We start from the raw sequence: 20,436 nt of genomic DNA, 5'->3' as shown, positions 1-20,436 counted from the left end.
AGACTAATGCCTCGATAATTACGACACTCACTCTTGTCACCTTTCTTGTACAGTGGTTTAATTATGGTTTTCCTAAAATCATTGGGTACTTCCTCTTTTTCAAAAATCACGTTCATAATCTTCAGTAGCTTATTCCTAACCTCAGAGCCACCATATTTAATAAACTCATTAATCACACTATCAGCACCTGGAGCCTTATTATTTTTTAATCCTTGTACTGTCGCTAATTCTTCCCCACTAAACAAATCTTCCTTCACATCCAAGGTATCACAAACTTTTTCATTTTCATCTATATCTTTTCCTGCAACTGTATCTTGGTTTAGTACATTCTCAAAGTGTTCCACCCATCTTTCTTTAACTTTTTCCTTATCACTAATTGTGGCCCCATTTCTATCTTTATCTGGGACTAGTCCGGATTGGCTACTCCCTCTCAATTTATTAACATGACAGTATAATATTTTACTATTATGCCGTCTAGCCGGATCTCCCAGATCCTCAGCAATTTTATCCATGGCATCCAGAAGTCCCGCCAGATTAAACTAATTCAACCATAAACACACATTCTCAAATATGAAATCTTTCTGAGAAGCTGTAAAATATGAAGATTTAGACAATAACATATTAAACATTTTTTTTTGTAATATATACATTCGATTCAGTTCACCTGTTAGGTCTCTGTTACGAATGTCAGAAATTTCGATCCTCACACAACTCGCATGCTTTATTAGGTCTACCATCTAAACCTGGATATCATATCTCGTTAATTTAAAATAAAATTAATAAGACCTGAAATCTTAGTTCTGTATGCCAGTTTCTCATCAGGTATATTTTATTTCTGAATCCGAGCAAGTGTTTATTCATTGCAAAAATTCTCATGAACAATACCTTTCTTAAGAGGGACTAAGTAGTTTTCTAACCCTCTCCATTCATGGAATCTGCGCTTTCCAATAATATATGGCACGTACAAGTGATGTTGTAAGTGCCGATTTGAAAAAAAGCGCATAGGAGTCAGCATTAGCTTTCATACGAGTCTTTATTCGTCCCTGTATGACTTTGAGAAGTATTATTCTTAGTTGCATGTGCTAGTGCCTCATTTCGTGCTTAATCTATGTGTACTTCATCCATGTAAAATAGTTTACAACTATTTCATAAATTTCCCTTATAAATATCTTTCTAAAGAGGGTATAAGCCGTGTACTAACCCTCTTCGCTCCAGAAATGGCCCAAAATCTGCTATTTTTGCTGCCATATGGCACTTAACTCTGGCACTGTCGATTTACATTTATTAAAAGCACACAAAGTATGTCAAATGAGTCCTGAACCATCTCTCTTTGATCTTGTAATAACTTGCTTGTGCTGAAGAAAAAGAGGTGACATCAATGCCACTCACTCCAAAATGCAGTTCTCTCTGGTCTTCAATACAGGGGCTGTAAACCCTGGGCCAATGTTTTTTACCACGACAATTCAAATCGGATACATTTTATTTGAATCTACCGGGACTTTTGAGATTGAAGCTTTTTTTAAATATCTAAAGAGGTGTTCTCATAATTACAGTTAATTTTTAAACAAAATCTAGATAGTACTTTACCATTCCTGAATCAGTGTCAAATCCAATTTTTTTTTCTCTAGATAGTGTTTTTAAGGGCATTTATTAATTTTCAGTTATATCCGGCCGAGGTTCAGTTTTAGCTACTGCTTTATGCATGATGGAGGATTCTGAATTTCAAGTTAGGTTTTAACGATGGTGCTTTTAGTGATGTACTCCTTATGTTTCCCCGCTTTCTCTACTTTGGAAATTGTACCAAAAAGTGCTGTTTCTGTACCAAGTGGACTATACTCTGGTACTATCAAGGCAAATTTATAAAAAGTACTTATAAGTATTATCTTTCAACCTTGTAACCACCTCTTTAACACTTTCTAGTAACCTGCTACCGCAATGATGAAACAAAAAAAGAAAACATATCAAAGTTATTTAAACATATAATGATCCCGTTGTTTTTTAAGATGGTGCAAAATAATACCTCCAAGGGTTTCTGACGATGGCAATTTCAAGGATGGGCTTTTTATTTCGATTTGGCGTCACCTCTATGTGGTTTCAAGACTCACGTTCGTAATGAGAGTCTTTTGGGGTTTTCAATAATTAAAATTTATTATTCAACTGGATAGTAGTTATTGTTTCCGAATCAGTGTCAACTGGGATTTTTTTTTTTTTTTTTACACATTTTTTTGTAGACGTGTTTCTTTGTTTGCTCTTCATGTGGTTGTAGCTAATGCTGTACCCATGAGAAGGCCAGACTCAGTCCCTTTTTTCTATATCTCAATAAAATACTACTAGATCTGGCTTTAGTGTCGTTCTAAAATATTAATATATCTTACGTTTTGTGATACGCGTATGTACATATGTTTGACACTTTTTTTGTTAAAATTTGTATTGAAGGCCTTAGAGAGCCATTTACATATATGCAGATGCATGCATTGAAATGCATTGGTATGATCATACTGCCAGCTTTAGCGAAAATAGATTTTTGTTATTATAATCGGCCATAACATTAACATTTCAGATTATGATGGACATCTTTTACTCTTTGTGATTACAGTGCATGTCACCATTTTTGGCATGGTTGTAAAGGAGATGGTTAAATCTAGGGAAACCTAGTATCAAGGCCGTATCCAGTATTTTTGTGCTATGGATTTTTTTTGGGGGGAGGGGGAGTACAAAAAATGTACACAAAATTTGTTAATGTGTATTTTTGTTAGAAATTTCTTGGGGATGTCAAAAACCGTACCTCCCTCCCCCCAGGATATGGCCTTGCCTGGCATGCATAACATTTTCATGTAGCTCACAGAGAAAGGCTTAATGTGGAGAAACCTGATAATATTACATTTTTTTATGTAATTTTTGTCCAAAGCTTCTAAGTATTAAGATTCACCAAATAATCATGCAAGAAAATAAAATATATTTTCTCAAGTTAATTCCAAATGGTTTCATTACTGAGATAAATGTTTCATCCGAGTCGCAATTTGGAGTTGCCTCTGATTATGGTGTAAATTCTCCATCCAGGAATAATTTCCCTCGACCCCGTGATATTTATAATGTCTAAAAAAAATATATCTGACGTCATGCTCACTGATATATATGAAGCTTCGATAATATTTAGCTGGTTAAAGTGCATGGTTCATCTTTTGAAAATAGCTTATGTTTGTGTGAGTAACTAATTCAATCGTGTCTCAATCCAGGTCTTGTGAACTCCGCTTCTTTTTTGGCAAGCCAGCAAGTACAAAAAGTAAGTATTTTGAATGTTATTATCACAAAGGTATTCTTTAAGGGTAATTCTAAGATCCGAAAAGCTGAAGGTCTACAATTTCTTAGACCACACTGTCGGTACATTTACGATTAATCTGGAGATATAAAAAAAAAGGTAAAACTAAGATAGCTAACTTTGAAAGAAATAAACTTTGTAGAAGGTATATTTTAAGCTGAAAATTTAGTTTTGCCATTCATTATCATGCTCTTTATGCAGTTGCATTTTTACTGTAACTTCAGCATCGGCGTCTTTCGTTTTTATTAAGGTTTGTCTTTTATATTGTCCCGTTGACTTTCATCTACCTTCTAATCATCTTTTTCCACTTAGGGCTGCTGGGTGGAGATGTCGGCTGATATGTTTCCGTGTTTTTGTTGTTTTTTTTTTTCACCATCTCTCAATTAGTTTGTTTTTCTTTGTTGAATTGCATTTTTCATTTTGTAAGAGATAACCTAAAAAGCATCGGAATGACTGCACACACAATATAACAAAACATCATTTAACCATCTTCAGGAAGCAAAAAGGAGAAAATGCATCTTAGCCAGAAATCAGATTCGATAGTCATGTTACATGCAGCTTCATTGGGTCCATTTATTTGAGATAGTTCATCAAAAAGGTTAAAAAAGAATAACAGGATAACTTTGTCCAGATCCATTGACGATGCATCAGGCTTCAAATGAGCGGTTCAGTTGCAGGAACAGGGACAAGTAGTAAGCATGTTGCCGAATCCTCTGGCAGCTGGAATGAACTCCAAATATGGAAAAACTTATCTACTAATTTACTGTTTGGTAGTGACGTGGTAAATGAAGCAAACATTAAGTATTTTAAGCGTGTCACATTTATATAGTAGAATACAGTTTATATAACTTACAGAAATGCATCTAATTAACAAATGATGCACAAAGAAGAAAGTATTTTGAGCCTTGCAACTTTGCTTTTATTATTGATTTTTATTATTTTATCCTGCAATTTATTATTAGTAGATTTATTTCTACTTTTTTCAGATAAACGAGGTAGGTAAACGGACTAGCAAGATAAGTCGATTTCATAAATTTTTAAAATCCAGGTTGCAACCTCAGGTTTGAAAGCAAGTGTCTAAACTACTCAAAAAAAGTAATAGAAATCCTCAATGTAGAATATTGAGTTTTTATTTTTCTAGTTATTTTTTAGTGCGAGAATAAGTTCGAAATTTTAGGGCAAAGTAATTACATAGTTATTTCGTCAAAAGAATGGATTTTATCTCAAATTCTATTATGTGTGGTAATATTCCGATAAGTATAGAAATGCTAGTACAGTTACATATCCCTAATTGCTACTTTTTCTTATCTTTGGTGCAAAATAAGCACAAACTCCGAGGGAATAGAATTGCTGAGGTGAAAACTTCGAAATTCCTTTTGATTTTGTTTGGAGTTTTACATACGTTTCAAGTTAGAGATTGTAAAATGTTTTGTCTATCGATTGCCTTTCGATACATTTGGCCCCCGGCCAATATAGTTCGTAATTACTTTATTCAGTTCGTAAATAACAACATTGACAACACTGTATGCATGTTAGCCAAATAAGAAGATATTGAGGATCGTTTTTCTTCTTCTGCAATTCACTGTCTTTAAAATTTCTTCATTACATTATCTTTATTGTTTGTATTCAATTCCTCATATTCAAAGCTTCGTTTGTCTTAGGCTTTTTATTCGTTATAAAATTTCGTGAGAAAACCTTTATTTTTTTAGTTCAATGTCTCTTAATTTGAAATGTGAGTACTCAAATCATTTGAAAATTAGTGAAAACTAAGAAGCAGCCGAAAAAACGGAATATTTGTATTGGAAACTAATTGTAAGGCTGTGAATAAGGCATTTCGTCCATTGTTTACGTATAATATATGTTATTCTGAAAGGCGGGTATATTTGATCTTTTCTTTCCAAAAAGACGAAAGGTATTCAGGCGAGCCTTTCAGATAATGTTGAGGGGAGTGTTGAACTAGATCAAATCAAGATATATGTATACGGGTTGTCAAAGGGCCTCAGGTACGACTGAATATATTAATTTGGTACTGTCAGAAAATGATCAATTGACCAAAAAGGCAAAATTTGCGCGTTACCACAACTACTACTATTGCTACTACTAATACCACTGCCACTAAAACTACTGTTTCCGTAGCAAAAACTATCAAAGCTGATCGTATTGAATTGAACATCTGAGAAAACTTTGATGGGAATTATGAACTAAATCAAAATGCACTATGTGAATGCAGATTGTCAAAAGGGTGTATCTCAAGAATAGATTTTGGCATTAAGTTGGAACTTTCTGAGAATGCTTAAAGGTTGCTACTGCTAATACTACTACCACTATTACAACTACTTGTAAGGCTATTTGTACTAAGATGAAAAGGGCGTTAGAAGGGGGTCAAAATAATGCATCGGCTATATTTTTGGAACGGCTTACTGTATCGAGATGAAACATCATCATGGGTATCACGAAGGGACGTTCAACTGACCAAAAAGCAACATGTACATGCTACTAACGCTACTAATACTGCTGCTACTGCTGTTAATACTACTTCCGCTATTGCTATCGTTACTACTATATTCCTAGTACCATTAAGGCTAGGCGTATGAAGGTGAAAATCTAAGAGTATACTGAGGAGAAATTAGAACTAAATCAAGACACACTTCGTGAATAGAGACTGTCAAAAGGAAGTATCTCAGGAATGGATTTGGGTATTAAGTTGGAACTTTCAAAGAATGCGTAAAGGGAAGATCAACTGACCTAAAGGCAATATGTACAGGCTACTATTATAGTAATACTACTTTTATTACTGCTACTATTCTACTACTACAACTACTTCTTCTGTTGCAACTACTTGTCTACTTGTAAGGCAAAGAGTATTAAGATGGGAAATTTCAGGAATTGTTGAGGGAGAAGTTGAACTAAATTAAAAGTATGAATATACAGCTTATTAAAAAGGCATATCGGCATTGTTATAGCAATGGCTAACTGTATTAAGTTGAAACTTCCAGGGCTCGATGAGGGAGATGTTCAGCTAACCAAAGGCAATATGTTAATACTACTACTGCTACAAGTACTACTAACTACTAATACTGTGGCAACTGTTTCAACTATGCCTATGGGGATGAAGTCGAAACTTTCTGGGAATATTGAGGGGGCAAGTTAAACTGAATCACCATTTGCCGTTTGTATGCAGGTTGTCAAAAGGGCATATCTGTTATATCTTAGGAACACTTTAGTGTGTGAAGTTGAAACTTTAGGGCCTGCTGTGGGGGATATTGAACTAACCAAAAGACAGTATTTGCATACTAATATTACTGCTACTATTACTACTGCTACTAATTAAGGTGAAAATTTTGGGGAGCATTGAAACAGTGCTGAACTAATCCAAAATACACTCTTTTTACATAGGTTGTCAAGAGGATATATCAGCAATTTCTCAGGAACGGTTTATCGTATTAAGTTGAAACTTTCAGAGTGTATTAAGGGGGATTTTTGAAGAAAACCAAAGGTGCTTCGCGTATACTACTACTAATGCTACTACGCAAGTTAAGGGTGTTAAGGTGAAGCTTTCAAAACGAACTATGAGGATGTAGACTGTCAAACAGGGTAGAACAGCAATATCTCAGGAATGACCTACTGTGTATTATGGGGAAATTTTTTAGGGAATATTTAGGGGGAGTTTCAATTAAACGAAAAAACTATATATAGGCTGATTTTCAAAAGGGCATATAAGCAATATCATAGGCAGTTCAACCAAATATCATAAGTGAAATTTGATAGAGGGGGAATTTTAACTAGATCGAAACACACTATTTAATGTGCAGATTGTCGAAATCGTATATCTCTGGAATGGATTAGATTATTAAGTTGGAACTTTGAGGGAATGCTAAAAGGGTAAGATAAATTGACCAAAAGGCAATATTTGCGCGCTACTACCACTATTACTACTACTAGTCTTACTACTACCACTACAGATACTGCTTCTGTAGTGAGTACTACCAAGGCTGAGGAAATTTAGGTAATAATTTGAGGAAATGGTGAGGGGAAAGTTGAACTAAAACAGAACATACTGATTATCCTAAGGGCATATCAGCAATCTCTTTGGAATGGATCACCGTATCAAGCTGAAACTTCCATGGCATCACGAGGGAGATCTTCAATTGGCCAGGCTGCAGCATGTGCATGCAACTACAGCTAATAATATTGCTTCTACTGCTAATACAACCCTACTACTACTCCTACTGCTACCATTACTATTATGATACTAGTGCTGTTAAGACTAATGACATGGAGGTGAAAATTTGAGAGAATGTAGAGGATAAATTTGAACTAAATCAAAACAAACTATGTGAATGCAGATTGTAAAAAGGACGCATGGATAACGAAATTAAGTTGGAACATTCAGGGAATTCTGAAGATGGGAGATCAATTGATCAAAAGGCAATCTGTGCGCGGCATGACTAATACTACTGTTACGGCTGCTATAATTACTACAACTACTCCAATTAGCAACTACTGCTAACACTAAAAGTAGCAAGATGAAAATATCAAGAAGTGTTGAGGGGAAAGTTCAAATAAATTAAAGAAAATTATTTATATACAAGTTATCAAAAGGGTAGGTATATCGGCAATATCATAGCAATGGCTAATTGTTCTAAGTTGAAACTTCCTGGTCTTGATAAGGGGGATGTTCAACTGGCCATAAGGCAACAGTTAATACTACTGTTGCTATTAGCCCTATTGCTATTACTGTTAATACTACTACTGTGACTACTATTGGAACAAAGGCTAAGCGTATGAAAGTGAAATTTTTGAGAATATCGAGGGGGGATGTTGAATTGAATCATAACACGCCGTCTGCATGCATTTTGTCAAAAGAGCGTATCAGTAGTAGCATCTTATGTTGATATTGGAAGGGGTCCAAAATACATATAATCTGTTGGTTTTTCTTGATCTTAATGATATTTTGATTATTCTACAAGTTTTATGCAAGAAATTATAAACTGTAATATGAGGATAAAATTTGTATATTTTGGCACCCCGAAATTTTCTTTTGGTGACCATTCAAAGACAATATATACTGCTACTACTACTACTAACAGCTCACCACAGTAACGAGCCGCCTAAGGCCATCACAGCTACGCACGCTTTTCCTCCATTCCTATCTATCCAAAGCTACCCTCTTTACACCCTCCTAGGAAGTTTCCATTTCCTTTAAATCTTTCTTTATGACATCCTCCTATCCCAACCGCCGACGACCTGCTTTCTGTTTAGCCCTAGGCGGTTGGCCAAAAGGATAATGTTCAGCAATTTGTAATCCTTCATCCGCAAAACGTGGCCAAGCCATCTCAGCCTTTCTCCCATTATAGCTATAGAAACCGGGATTGAGCCACGCTTCGTACAGCCTACTGTTTCAAATATGGTCAGTGAGCCAGGTACCCAGAACAATCCATAGGCAATTTCTTTCGAAAACATCTAGCAAATCTTCATCCGCTTTTCAGAGGCCCATTCTTCACAGCTGCTCTTATCCTTGAACTCTTGCTAAGTTTTCGTAATTTATGTCACTTAGTAAAGTCAGTGCGTACTTACTTAAGGATTTTGGGAATTCCACAGAGGTGATCTTGACAAAGGTCGTCTTAGGGTTACATAAAAACAACTTCATTTTAGTTCCTTTGACATTTTTTGGAAATGATATGAAAATTGTAAGGCAAAATAATAGCAGATAGGCATTGTAGGTCTTTTAAAAATAAGCTTCTGTTAAAAATTGACTAAGCCGATTTTGTTATACGAAACGAAAATAATTGTCAAACAAATTTATTTATAAGATCTCTTGAATTTAATTGCTCTGCTCTGATTCTCGTCATACATTCAAAAGTCTTAGACGAGGTTTATCTTTGTAGTTTTCTAAGCAAAGAAGCAAAATTGTACGTTTGGACCTTGTCAGACTGCGGTTGACTTTTTTTTAGGTACCTTTAAATTCCTTGGTTACCGAAAATATCAAGTTTTTGCTTCGACTTTGGATCCATAGATCCCTTACACGGGTACCAAAGTACTGGTGTTTGTTTTACAGTACATAAGTAACCGCAGTCGCGTTAATATTATTTATAATATAAAATCACCCCATCAGAACATGTTATTTTTAATTTTTATTTTCCCTGTAAGCTACACCTCCCTGTCAAGCTACGAGTACCTGTAAACTACGAGTTCCCTGTCAAGAATTTTTAATAGCCTCATCTTTGTTTTAATGAACTTGTGTAGACTCTTCTATCCCCCCTACGATTTTCTAAGTACAGCAGCAAGATGAAGTGTTAGTCATTTAAAAAAGAAGGACTGCTTCTGGGGACAGTACCAGTTTTCGGCGAGAGATCAAAATTTCGAAAACAGATCCTTAAAGTCAGCTCGTATTAAACTACTACTACTACTAACAGCTCACCGCAGCACCACGCCGCCTGATGCCAACACAGCTGTACACGCTCCTTCTCCATCCTAATCTATTCAAATCCTCCTCTTTACACCCTCGCAGAAAGTTCCCATTTCCTTTAAATCTTTCTTTATGGCATCCTCCCACTCAAGACGAGGAGGACTTGCTTTCAGTTTTGCCCTAGGTGGCTGATCGAAAAGGAAAATTTTTGGCAGTTTTTCATTCTTCATCCGCAGAACGTGCCTTAACCATCTCAACCTTTTTTTTCATTATAGCCCTAGTTAGTGAAGAATCTTTTATGTTTATGGGTCTCAACGTGAGTTTTGTCACAGAGCAGTGTACTTTAAGTTTAGTTATTTCCTTTTTTTAATTAAACCCGATTGAACCTTGAAACCTTGAACCTTGGAATAATAATTTTCTTTTGATATTTGGAGGGGGCTCTCTATATAAGTGGCTAGTTAGTAGAAAAAATAGTTCTCTTCTTAATTGGGGTGTTTCGCTCAGCGTCATTGATATCATAACGATGACTATTTTTCCCTAGACACGACCCTTTACGTACCTGGCGCCCAGAGATTTGAGTGATTCACCGCCAGGTCGTGGAATAAGACCTTTGCCACCTTCAGGTCTTCCTTTGATAAACAAGAAGTCTCTGTGTCACTCAGATGGTACTCCAGGACCTAGTGTCCCACCAAGACGACCTGCACCGAGAGCTCCAAGGCCACCAGATGAAGATTTAGATATGAGTGTCACCAGCTCTAGAGAAACGCTCAATTTCGGCATTAACCCGGAGGTAAGAACTTATAATAGAGCGGTGGTAAGCAGTAATTATACCATGATAAATTTTGTGAAGTTAAAAGATGTTTGTGACCTTGAACAATGAGGTAGTGGTTCAAATACTGATGGTAAAAGTGGTAAAATAAACTGAAATCAAAAATTATTTTTTTTTAAAAGATATGTTGTAGTCTCATTGGGCTCTTTGGAGATCAGGAAAATATCGAGTTGCGCTTTTATACACGATTTTTGTTTCAAGCGAGATTCGTATTGGTTGAGTCCAATTCTGTTATGATAAACCAAAAATTTGGTCAGTATTTTTCTATTGTCCATAACTTTTGTCTCAAATACCAAAAATTCTAATGAAAAAAAAGACAAATGACTTAAAAATAGTGGATGCTGTAAAACAAAATAGTAATATATTTTAGAATCTCACACAAGAAGTAACATCAGAATACTTACGGAATAATTAATCTTTTTCTTGAACAACAAAAATAAAAATAAAAATGTGTGAGGCATACAAAATCTAATTGATTTTATCAAATTCAGCTGATTATGAATTCTGCTTAAATGCACTAGTTTCTGTTCTGGGCAGCAAAAAGTGTAATGTTGTTCCTCTTTAGTAGGATTTTCTCTCTCTTGAATTATTCTATTTTACAAAGAATATTGGGATACAAAATTCAGGGAAATTAGTTTAAGATTAAAAACCTCTAAAAATCTGTAAAATAAAGGCTTTCAGGAATGTGACAAGTCTATTGGACGAAAAGTTATAGATGGGCAAATATGGTGAACGTAGTGAAGATTTAAAAAACTAAGACACGGGCCGTTTTTCATAGCTGAACATGGTTTAGAAAAATAGGGATATAAATTCTGAATTAAAATTAGAATATTGGAAGCCCGGTTATGACAGTGTTTGGGAAAGATTCTGAATGGTGGGCGCTTCGAAAGGCTAAAATTTGTTTGATGGATCCCAAGCTATTGTCTAAGGATAATCTTAGTACTTTTTTGATCGAACGTATATCATACCAGTAATTTGCACGAAAAATTTGGCCTTATCTCACCGGGGCTTTAATTAAAGAAAGCTTAATATGGTTGAGCCACGTTTTACGGTTGAAGGATGGCAGTTGCCAAAAATTGTGAGTTATTGCCATCTATATAGGGCCAAAAGACAATCAGGCTGTCCGAGTAGGGTTAGGGTTGGAAAATGTCATTAGGTAAGGCATAAAGGAAATTAGAACTACATGCTTAGGGGGAAAGAGTGAAGCTTTGGAAAGGTTGGAGTGGAGGAGCGCGGGCTCATCTCTTTTTTAAGTCGAAAAGTAATTGAGATTTTATCTGTAGTTCCATGCTATTGCCAAACACAGCTATTGTGTTTATAGAGTTTACGCCTTGTAACATCCCATTCTGAAATATATGTAATGAATTTTTTACAAGAGGGTAAGTAATTTCTAATCATTTTAGGTAATTTAGTAATTAGTAGTTTATTTTAAGTAATTTAAGAGTTTATATTAAATAATGCCAGTTTCACATCAGACAGGAATTTCCTAGAGACAGCAATGCCTTATAAGATCAAACGGCGTATTGTGGTACCTATTTAATAGGTCCCCCTCTTTAACGCCTAATTCACGGGTGTTTTAGCCTTGGGTTAATGGTGCGTGACCCCACTGGGCCTCTTCTCAATGGCATTTTTACCCTATAAAAGCTAATTTCAAATACTGGAAAATAATGTATCGTCTCCCTATGATAATAGATGCTCTGTGCAAGGCAAAGATTGTGAAATGTGACGCTTAGCCGTCTTTGACCAATTGTTCATTGTGCCCCTTTATTTTAATCGTTTTCCATTTTATTTCTTTCTGTATTTGATCTGGTGCGACATGTCAAGACAAATTTCACGTTAACATGGCTTAATTGGAAATGCTTTTCATGTTGAGGTATTGTGTAAAACTGCTCCTTTTTTTCTAAATTAAAAATAAAACCAGTATTACCTTCTATATCGGGTAACCTAGCTCCTCTGTATGATAGAGGTGTTCCTGGTCTAAAAAAAAAAGAAAAAAAAAATCACAAATGCTTTAAATAGTTGTAATAAATTTTGCTGAATATGAGTTTATGTGCTAAATATTTCATGAAGTACATTACAATTTATTTTAATTGCTGGTAGTATAGATTGTCGATATAACGTACGTATCAAATTGACCTAATTTGTAAAACCATAAATTAAAAATGTCTGTTAAAAAGTCTAGTGGAAAACGAGTTAAAAAGATCAAATTATGTAAAATCCAATCGGTTTTGCCTAGTTTTCGCTAACGATTCTAAAAAAAAATTATTTTTACTTTTGAGTTTGTTTTGAAAATGAATCTTTTTTTGTGCTCAATAATTTTTACTTTTCAGTCTTCTAAGACTAAAAAAGTCTTTAGTTATTCTCTGAGACAAGAATATGTCCCGTCAATGTTCGACCCTAAGTTACTATGGTGACAGGCTTATGTTATAACCGCTGCGCTATCAAGTATTATATAATACTGTTTGTTTATAATTTTTTTTACTTTTTTCAATAACTTTTTTAGCTTCTTTCACTTTTAAAACTTTTTTTTATAAAGTTTTATACTTTTTGTTTTACGCAATGGTTCATTACCAGCCGGATGCTTCATCTAAATCTAGTAGCAAAACAAGCGTATTCATGCATTTTGAAACTCCTACTTATGCTCAAGGATTTCAGCCTTCAGGGATCTCCAATTTCACTGAAAAGACGATTTATGAAGAATATGACGGGGCTGGAAGGGAGAGTATAGAAGAGGGATAATTATGAAGTTGTATTATTGCACTGGTTTTTGCGAGTTCAGGGTGCTAAATAGGCTTGAAAATTAATATTAAGAAGACTAAGTCACTAAGGCTAGGAATAAGTGAAGATGAGCAGGTGATATTAGGTAATGAAAAGATTGATCAGGTTGGGAGCTTCAGTTACCTTGGCAGTATTATTAGTAAAGATAGTGGGAGCAGTGAAGATGTTAAAAGTAGAATAGCTAAGGCTCAGGGTGTTTTTCACAGTTAAAAAAAAGTTTGGAAGAATAGAAAGATATGTCTACAAACCAAGATTAGAATATTGGAAGCTACAGTGATGACAGTGGTCAAATATGGCTCTGAAGCATGGGCACTCCGAAAAGCAGATGAAAATTTACTAGATGTTTTCCAGAGAAATCGCCTACGGATTGTTCTGGGTACCCGGCTGACTGACCGTATTTCAAACAGTAGGTTGTACGAAAAGTTTGGTTAAATCCCGCTTTCTGGGGCTATAATGGAAGAAAGGTTGAAATGGCTAGGCCACGTTCTACGAATGAAGGATGACAGATTACCGAAGATTGTCCTTTTTGGCCAACCTTCTGGGGCTACACGGAAAGCAGGTCGTCCTTTTCTGGGTTGGGAGGATGTCATAAATAAAAATTTAAAGGAAATGGGAACTTCCTGGGAGGGTGTAAAGAGGGAGGCTTTAAATAGATTAGGTTGGAGGAGGAGCGTGCGTAACTGTGTTGGCCTCAGGCGGCTTGGTGCTTCAGTGAGTTATTAGTTGTAGTAGTAGTAGTATTATTGCACTGTTATGGGAATCTGGAAATAATTGGACCTTGAAAAGTGTTCAAAAATGGTTCATAAATATATGTGACAAAAGTACAAACAAGTTCAAAAAGGAGTAACAAAGGAATGAAGTAATATATCTCTTCTTTTTATTTCAGGACCTGCATTTGAATGGAAGTCCTCGACTTTCCGTTGCATCTGTCAGTAGTACCGACAGTATCATACCTAGTCCAGAACAAAGAAATAGCTGAACTGTATCAAGTTTCATCTCTAACAAAAACTATATCAGTTCTCATTTAGATTAAATTTGCTTTTTTTATTCCTTTCCTACAGTATGAATGGTTTTGTCATTATTAAGTGCGCTATTAAAATATATACTTTGTTTGAAACACTAAATAAGGGAAGGGGAGGGGGAGTTTTCTCGGGGGATGGGGATACAAAAAACTTAAAAAAAAATGGATAAAAAATGTGATCATATTCATTTTTGTTCCATTTTTACGAGTCGCAAAATAATTCGGGGAGGGGTCAAACTATGCCTCCTGGATACGGCCTTGGCTAGGAGAATAATAAAGGTAATAAGAAAGGAAGGAAAAGAAAAAAAGATGAAATAGCCACAATCATATGAATCATCTTATAAAAAAAATCGCCTTTTGCTTATAAAAATCAGTGAATTTAAAAAGTAAAAGTAAATATAGCGCAACCGAGTTTAAAATTTCGTAAAAAAATAGCAAATATGAAAACAGCGTACATCATAAAATGAAAGTTTGAAGCTAAACCAATAAATAAACAAAAGTAACTAAGTTAAAGAGTAATCATGTAATACTCCCCTTAAAAACTTGGCTAAAAACTGTGTTAAGAAGTGAAATCGCTATAACTGAAAATTATCTTTTTCTCACCGATAACTTATCAGCCCGACAAACCACATGAATATAAATTTGTCCAATTTTTTTAATGAATCTAATTTCACTACCTAAACATTTTGTGTATTAAATTTGTAGAATATCTTCCAATGTTTGCTGTTGTTTAAAACCGCTATATAGAGAAATTTATCCTCGTATATTTCCTAGCTAATAAGATCACAGACTTTAATTTTCCAATTGGTTTCTTGTTAGGTGAGGGGGGGAGTAATTCCACCTAATGATCTATAAAATATTCTGGAATCTTGATATTCTTATCAATCATATTTAAGGCAAATTAGTCATATTAAATATCACGCTAGGTTTTATTCAGATATAATATGTTCTAGATTACAACATTCTTTTGATGGAATTTTTGTGTTTAAATAGCGCGTAAACGCTTGATGCCACAATTTTTTTTTCGAGATATTCTTGGGATCTGTAATTTTGTCATTTTCAGTTGTATGTTTATCTATTTTGATACTTTTTTGTTCCACCTCAATATTTTGTCTTCCACCAAAGATTTTAATTTTATCCTATTAATTTTCTCTGCATGTATTGTCCTTCAGCAGTTCGAACAATTTGTATTGCATTTTTACAATGCTAATAAGAAACGTTGCTAATTTAAAATTGTGGTGTTTCAGTCATTTAAATATATCTGGATATTTTCTCCTTTTATTTAAAGTATGGTGGTTTCAAGTTTATATATATATATATATATATATATATATATATATATATATATATATATATATATATATATATATATATATATATATATATATATCATAATCATTTTGAAAATACTGACTTTAATGTACGCTTGCAACGGCTCGACTTACTTTGAGAAATGCACAAAAAAAAACATGTTTTTGTAGAAATTTGCGTTTGCATTTATTATATAAAACAAGTAATTTTTTTTACTTAGAGCCTCTTCTTTTTAATCCACTCTTCCTCTCTTTAAAAATGAATAAAGGGTTGCTAATTGGTTTATTTTGTTCTCCCTTTTCTGTTTCGTATATTTTATCTTGTTAGATTATGTCTGTTCATAGTCACGGTTAAAAGTATATCAATAAACCGTGTTAGAGTTCATCACCGCCATGTAACTCCACTTTTCGTCCCCATCTTCAGCATAAAACTTCCATTTATAATTGAATAGTGAAACCTTAAGTTTCAAGGTTTCTTTAATAAAAACAAAAAAAAATGAATTTTTACCTCCTTATTTGATGTAAATTGTAGTTGTCGTTTCAAAATTATTGCTATAATTGATGATTTTGAGATATTGGGAGGATTCATTTCAACTAATCCATAAGTTGCGCTGATCTCGTTGAGGATCGAATATATGATTTGGCCTCAAAAAACCATCTGATTTGAACAGAAATTAATTTTTTGGGAAATATATGGACTTATGAAGCGTAAAACCTGCTCAGTGCGAATAACTCTTTGCTTAAATAAGTCTACAGTAATGGTCTAGTAAAATTAAGCCTATTTTGCTTTTGCTTTCAAAGTTAAAAATGCCTACTTAATTATGAATGTCGTCACTAGGTCCAGTTTCCTACTGTGTTCCCCTCTCGATTTTCTGTGTTTATATTTTGTGCGTCTTATCTTTCTAATGTTTTTCTATTTGGAGTATTATATTTACAAAATTTGAAAATTTGTTGCTTAACCCTTTTTCTAAGTAGCCGTCCCCTGCCTAAGAAAGCCTGCTGCGTTGGCCAAGTATCCTTTCGTTCTTTGTATTATGTAAATATGATATTTTCATTTAGTTTCGCTTGTGATATAAACTTTTCTTTATTCTAACTTACGTAATGTTACGTATGTTGTATTCTTTTGCGTTTAAGTCTTAATGTGGTTTTAGTTCGAAGTTTTTACATTAGTGCATTAAATCTTTATTACTAATTATACTTTTCTATATAATACCTTCAGGGATCAAAGCTTACCGTCCGCATCTCCAAGTGTGGTACAGTGTTGCATAAAGAGAGGGAGCTGAAAATGCTGAATTTTGAAAAAGATTGAAGAATCATTCTTGAATCAATTGTTAATACAAAATTGGGTAATCAAAATTAATTGTTAGAATTATGTGGGTATAACTCAACCCTCGTGCAACTTAATCCCAAGAAACTGTACCCCCGTGCAATTGAACCCCTTTGTAACTGCACCTCCGTGCAACTGAACCTCCTTGCAATTGAGCTTCTGTGCAACTAAACCCTCTTGTAACTGAAACACATCAGTCAGTTTTTCAGTATTTTACAAATATAAGGTAATAACATGGGGTAAAACACAAGTTAGAATATTTACATGTTCAACCTAGTTGGAATTATTTGTCTTTAAAAGTTATGGTATAAAAGCCTGTCAAGATCATTCATAAAAAGTTTTGTTTAGTTATCACAAAAAAACTGGACTTCAAAAAACTATTAAAGCCAGATTTATTTCTACTTTTTTCAGATAAACCAGGTAGGTAAACGGACTAGTAAAATAAGCCGATTTCAGAAGTTTTTAAAATCCAGGGTGCAACATCAGGTCTGAAAGCCAGTGTCTAAACTACTCGAAAAAAAGTAATAGAAATCCCCAATGTAGAATATTGAGTTTTTATTTTTCTAGTTATTGTTTAGTGCAAGAATAAGTTCGAAATTTTAGAGCAAAGTAATTACATAGTTATTTCGTCAAAAGAATGGATTTTATCTCAAATTCTATTATGTATGGTAATATTCCGATAAGTATAGAAATGCTAGTACAGTTACATATCCCTAATTGCGACTTTTTCTTATCTTTGGTGCAAAAATAAGTACAAACTTTTAGTACGAAATAACGAACTTTTTTTAAAATAAAATCTGGTCAGTTTGGGAAAACATTATCCATGTTTTTCTATAAAATTTTATAATCTTAACATAACCCTGTCCCTGAATTTTCCTAGCTCACATTAGATATGTGAAACATTTCTTAATGTAAACATATATAGAATATATATATATATATATATATATATATATATATATATATATATATATATATATATATATATAGCACCTATATATATATATATATATAGCACCCCAGCACCTAGTTGGTGGAGGCGATTCGCCCCCCCCCCCCAAGCCCCCCCGCGCGCGTAAGTCGTTACGCGCCATTGTAGTTGTGTCCCTATGTCCCACCTGTGAATATAGATATATATATATATATATATATATATATATATATATATATATATATATATATATATATATATATATATATATATATATATATATATATATATGTTTTTAACTACGTAAAACTTGCGAATATACAACATTCTTTGCTGTCCCATTGTATGTGCATATAAATAGATTGTCAGGTTTACCGACTCTTGAACATGCAACATATAATGGTCAATGGGAAAACAATCCGTATTCAGATCTATACCTCATGATTCTAATGATTGCCCTTGAGCTTTGTTGATGGTGATTGCTAATCGACCATTCCCTGAGTCGCCATCGTCATTTATATATCCCCCTGTGCACCCCGGCGTCCCCTTTGTAGTTATGTCCCTGTGTCCCGGTCGTCATTTATATTCCCTGTGTCCCGGTGTCCCAGTCTCTGATTTCTCTTTGAGTGTCCCGGGCGCCATTTATATTCCTTGTGTCCCGGTGTCCCGGTCGTCAATTATACCTGGACCTTCATTCTCCGTTCTGACACCCTCTCTCACCGAGTGACTACTCCAGCATGTTCATTTTGGTGTTTTAAATGGTATATTATTAACCAAATTAATGTGTTTTACAATATACTAAGCATCGTCATAACAAAAATGACGACAACTAATTTCATGACGTCAGTCAACACAGAAATTAAGTTCTGAAATTAAGTCATGAAATTAGTTGCCGTCATTTTTGCTTTGACGGTGACGTCATTCAAGTTATATAAGACACATGTTCACGTAGAAATCTATTAATGTTTAAGTTTACAATGACTGATGAAGATGCTCAAAGAGTCTATGCCAAAAAACTTGCTGCTGATAGAGAAAGTCAGAAAAGAAAGCGTGCCGAGGAACTATCAGCAGCAAGTTTTTTGGCATAGACTCTTTGAGCATCTTCATCAGTATAATTGACGACCGGGACACCGGGACACAAGGAATATAAATGGCGCCCGGGACACTCAAAGAGAAATCAGAGACTGGGACACCGGGACACAGGGAATATAAATGACGACCGGGACACAGGGACATAACTACAAAGGGGACGCCGGGGTGCACAGGGGGATATATAAATGACGATGGCGACTCAGGGAATGGTCGATTAGCAATCACCATCAACAAAGCTCAAGGGCAATCATTAGAATCATGAGGTATAGATCTGAATACGGATTGTTTTCCCATTGACCATTATATGATGCATGTTCATGAGTCGGTAAACCTGACAATCTATTTATATGCACAGATAATGGGACAGCAAAGAATGTTGTATATTCGCAAGTTTTACGTAGTTAAAAACATATATATATATATATATATATATATATATATATATATATATATATATATATATATATTTCATGACGTCAGCCGACACAGAAACATGACGTCACCTGACAACTAATTTCATGACGTCAACCGACACAGAAACATGACGTCACCTGATCCACAGACAGACAACTTATTTTTATATATATAGAAGATATATAATGTACTAATTTGGACTCCAAGGTAAGTAATAGCTTGAACTGGATTGACCTCAGTACCTTTCAGAATGACAGATACATCACTGGTTGGCATATTATAGTTAAAAAATAGCAGTTTCGTTTTCGTTGGGTTAAACGAATGGCCAATACGAGAGTATTCATCCGTTAAAGCACTGAAACAACTTTTTATTCCTTGTAGACTCTTATTAATATTTTAGATATCATCTGCATAGCTAACGAGTGACATATCAATCCCATAAACCCTTTTTTATTGGTATATCAGACTCAACTAATACATCACAATTTAAATTTGGCACTTTATTCTAACTCAAAGTGGACTATAAATTGAGTCAAAGGGGCTTTATAACACGCGCTTGAACTCCTCTTTGTTCTGCCGAAAGCAGAATCTGCTCATTAATGGATGAATCAAAAGCACAAGCGAGATCGGGTCCTGCTAAGACAAGAGAGTCATTATTGCTTTCTGCTTCAACCAATATAGAAACTAATGAATAGAGCGCATCATCACCACCCAGAGACGTTTGGAACCCAAACTAGTGTCGGGGGACCGTACACTTACTTCTTACTTAATTACGGAAAACAAGCTCAAATAGTTTACATAGTGTAGTTGACACAGTAATAAGGCCGTATGAGGAACATTGCGTGGAATGCTTCCCTGGTTTCAGAATAGGTGTTACTACACCAATACAGAAGCTATTCGGGACTATACCTCTTACAATGATTAATAACAGAGATACGCTTTCAAGAAGTCCTTCACTGCCATAAAGTAAATGCTGACCACGTTTTCCATCAAAGCCTCGCGAGAA

At 34.6% G+C, this 20,436-nt stretch overlaps 1 protein-coding gene across 1 annotated transcript in view; it reads left to right on the top strand.

Annotated features, from left to right (window-relative positions):
• The window catches only part of LOC136030161 (serine/threonine-protein kinase Genghis Khan-like), a gene marked incomplete in the record, with an annotated part of 195,824 nt that extends 178,963 nt beyond the window's left edge, over window positions 1–16,861 (top strand). The window contains 3 exon segments of the mRNA XM_065708888.1: window positions 3,237–3,283; window positions 10,270–10,518; window positions 14,222–16,861. Of these exon segments, the coding sequence (XP_065564960.1) occupies window positions 3,237–3,283; window positions 10,270–10,518; window positions 14,222–14,314 (389 nt within the window).
• Window positions 16,862–20,436: the final 3,575 nt, after the last annotated feature.

Source organism: Artemia franciscana, chromosome 8 (assembly GCF_032884065.1).
Source record: "Artemia franciscana chromosome 8, ASM3288406v1, whole genome shotgun sequence".
In the NCBI taxonomy this organism is placed as follows: Eukaryota; Metazoa; Arthropoda; class Branchiopoda; order Anostraca; family Artemiidae; genus Artemia; species Artemia franciscana.
This window is presented reverse-complemented; position numbering and strand designations above follow the sequence as displayed.